Source organism: Apium graveolens, chromosome 4 (genome assembly GCF_009905375.1).
Source record: "Apium graveolens cultivar Ventura chromosome 4, ASM990537v1, whole genome shotgun sequence".
Taxonomy (NCBI): domain Eukaryota; kingdom Viridiplantae; phylum Streptophyta; class Magnoliopsida; order Apiales; family Apiaceae; genus Apium; species Apium graveolens.
The window spans coordinates 84,529,282-84,531,322 of record NC_133650.1 but is presented as its reverse complement, the minus strand read 5'-3'; the positions used below and the strand labels follow the sequence as shown (position 1 = coordinate 84,531,322).

Sequence of the window (2,041 nt, the reverse complement as noted above, 5' to 3'; positions counted from 1 at the left end):
GGGCACTGACCATGTAGCCCAGAAACTTCCCACTTGACACTCCGAAGGTAAATTTGTTCGAATTGATCCTCATATTATTTCTTCGGAGAGTTTAGAAGCATTCCTTCAAGTCTTCGGCATGATCTTGGAATAGGGACTTTACAATCATGTCGTCCACATAAGCCTCCGTATTCTGACCGATCTTTTCCTTGAACACCTTGTTCAGCATTCGCTGGAATATGGCTTCAGCGTTCTTAAGACCGAAGGGCATTTTAATATAAGCATAAGTTTCCTTCGGATTTATGTACGCTGTCTTGGGCACATCCTTGTCATTCATGAAAATTTGATGATAACCAGAAAAAGCGTTAAGAAAACTAAGTACATGGTATCCAGCCGTGGCATCTATCAGTTGGTCGATGCTAGGTAGGGGGTAGTGATCCTCCGGACAAGCGTTATTAAGATCCATGTAGTCCACGCACATCCTCCACTTTCTGTTGGATTTCTTAACGACCACCACATTTGCTAACCAGTGGGGGTATTTAATCTCTTCTATAAACTTAGCTTTCAACAGCTTCTCCACTTCGGCCTCGATTACCTTCTGTCATTCAACTTCTTCGGTCTCGGCAGCTGGTTCGGAGATCAGCCTCGAAAGATCCGCCCCGAACTTTTCCAACTCGATGTTCAGGGTCTCTCTGTTCCCACAAGGCTCTACTTCAGCTCTTTTTCTTTTTCCAGTTTCATCTGGAATCTCATAGGCCTGATCTTTCTCCAAGTATTCCAACATTATAATTTGGGCGGTTTTCTGATCGTCCCTCATTTCTCCTACCCCTTTTTCCGTTGGAATTTAATCTTGAGATGGGGTATAAATTCTACTGCTTCGAAGGTTGACAGTAATGGTCTTCGCAGGATAGCATTATATGGACTCTCGATCTGAACCACATAGAACTTTACAAGTTTTTCAACAGTATATGACAATTTACCCAAAAGGACGGGAAGTGTTATTGTACCTTCAAACTGTATCGGGTGTCCCCCGAAGGCGTAGAGAGGTGCTTCGTTGCAGGGTTCTAACTGTTCTCCCGCCAGATTCATATTGCAATAAGTCTTATGGAACAGTATATTGACCGAACTTCCGGTGTCCACCAGAACCTTCCAAATTTTGTTCTGCCTAATGAGAGGGTTGATGATAAGAGGGTCTTCATGTGGGCGAATGACGTCCTCATAATCTTCTGTACTGAAATTCATGGGCATATGGGCCTTCGCTTGGCCGAACTGATAGAGATTGTATTCTTATCGGGCATACTTCTTCTTTGTTGTCTTACTATCCCTGTCCAGCACACTGCCCCCAGATATTGTATTCACTTCGCCCCTTATCCTGTCTCTTCGCTCGGGCTCTTCAGCTTCCGGTTCTTCTTAATTATCCTTCGGCCCCAGTCAGTCTCTCAGATCTCAGACGAACTAATTAAGTTCTCCTTCTTTAATCATTCGTTCGATTAGCTTTTTGAGATGGTTGCATTCGTCAGTGCTATGCCCCCTATCTCTGTGTTAATCGCAGTACTTGTCGGGATTCTTCTTATGGTTTGGGACTTTCATTTTAGCTGGTCGAACGAACCCAGGCTTGCCCTTGATCTCATGAAGAATCTTGGAGATTGGTGCATTCAGGGGGTAAATACAGCCGAATCTCTATCTCGGCGTCGTTTGGCCCCACGGTCCGTTTCCTTTCTTCCTTCTTTTCTACTATCTCTTCGGTCATTCCCTGATCTTGAGCTTTCATATCTTTCCTCTTGCTTCGATCGGTCATCCCTTCGGGAGTCTTTATATCTCCCAATACTTTTTATCTTCCAGCGAATGTTCTCGCCCCTCACATATATATTATTCAGGGATTTGGGGGGGGGGGAAATCGTATAGAGATGAGCGAACTTTTTTACCTTTGTAGGGGTCTAGCCCCGTCGTTAGGGAGCCTATAGCTTTGACTTTATCTAGAATCGTGACCATTCCAGCTTCTTTCTTGAACCGAGCCAAATAACCCCATAGCTCTTCGTTCGCCCTATGTCTACAGTGGACC

General features: G+C 44.6%; 1 protein-coding gene across 1 annotated transcript; it reads right to left on the bottom strand.

The window, feature by feature from the left end:
* Positions 1-801: 801 nt before the first annotated feature.
* Positions 802-1,221, bottom strand: LOC141718698 (uncharacterized). The gene has a single exon (XM_074521078.1). The coding sequence runs from the start codon at positions 1,219-1,221 to the stop codon at positions 802-804; it is 420 nt and encodes a 139-aa protein (XP_074377179.1).
* Between the last annotated feature and the right edge of the window lie 820 nt (positions 1,222-2,041).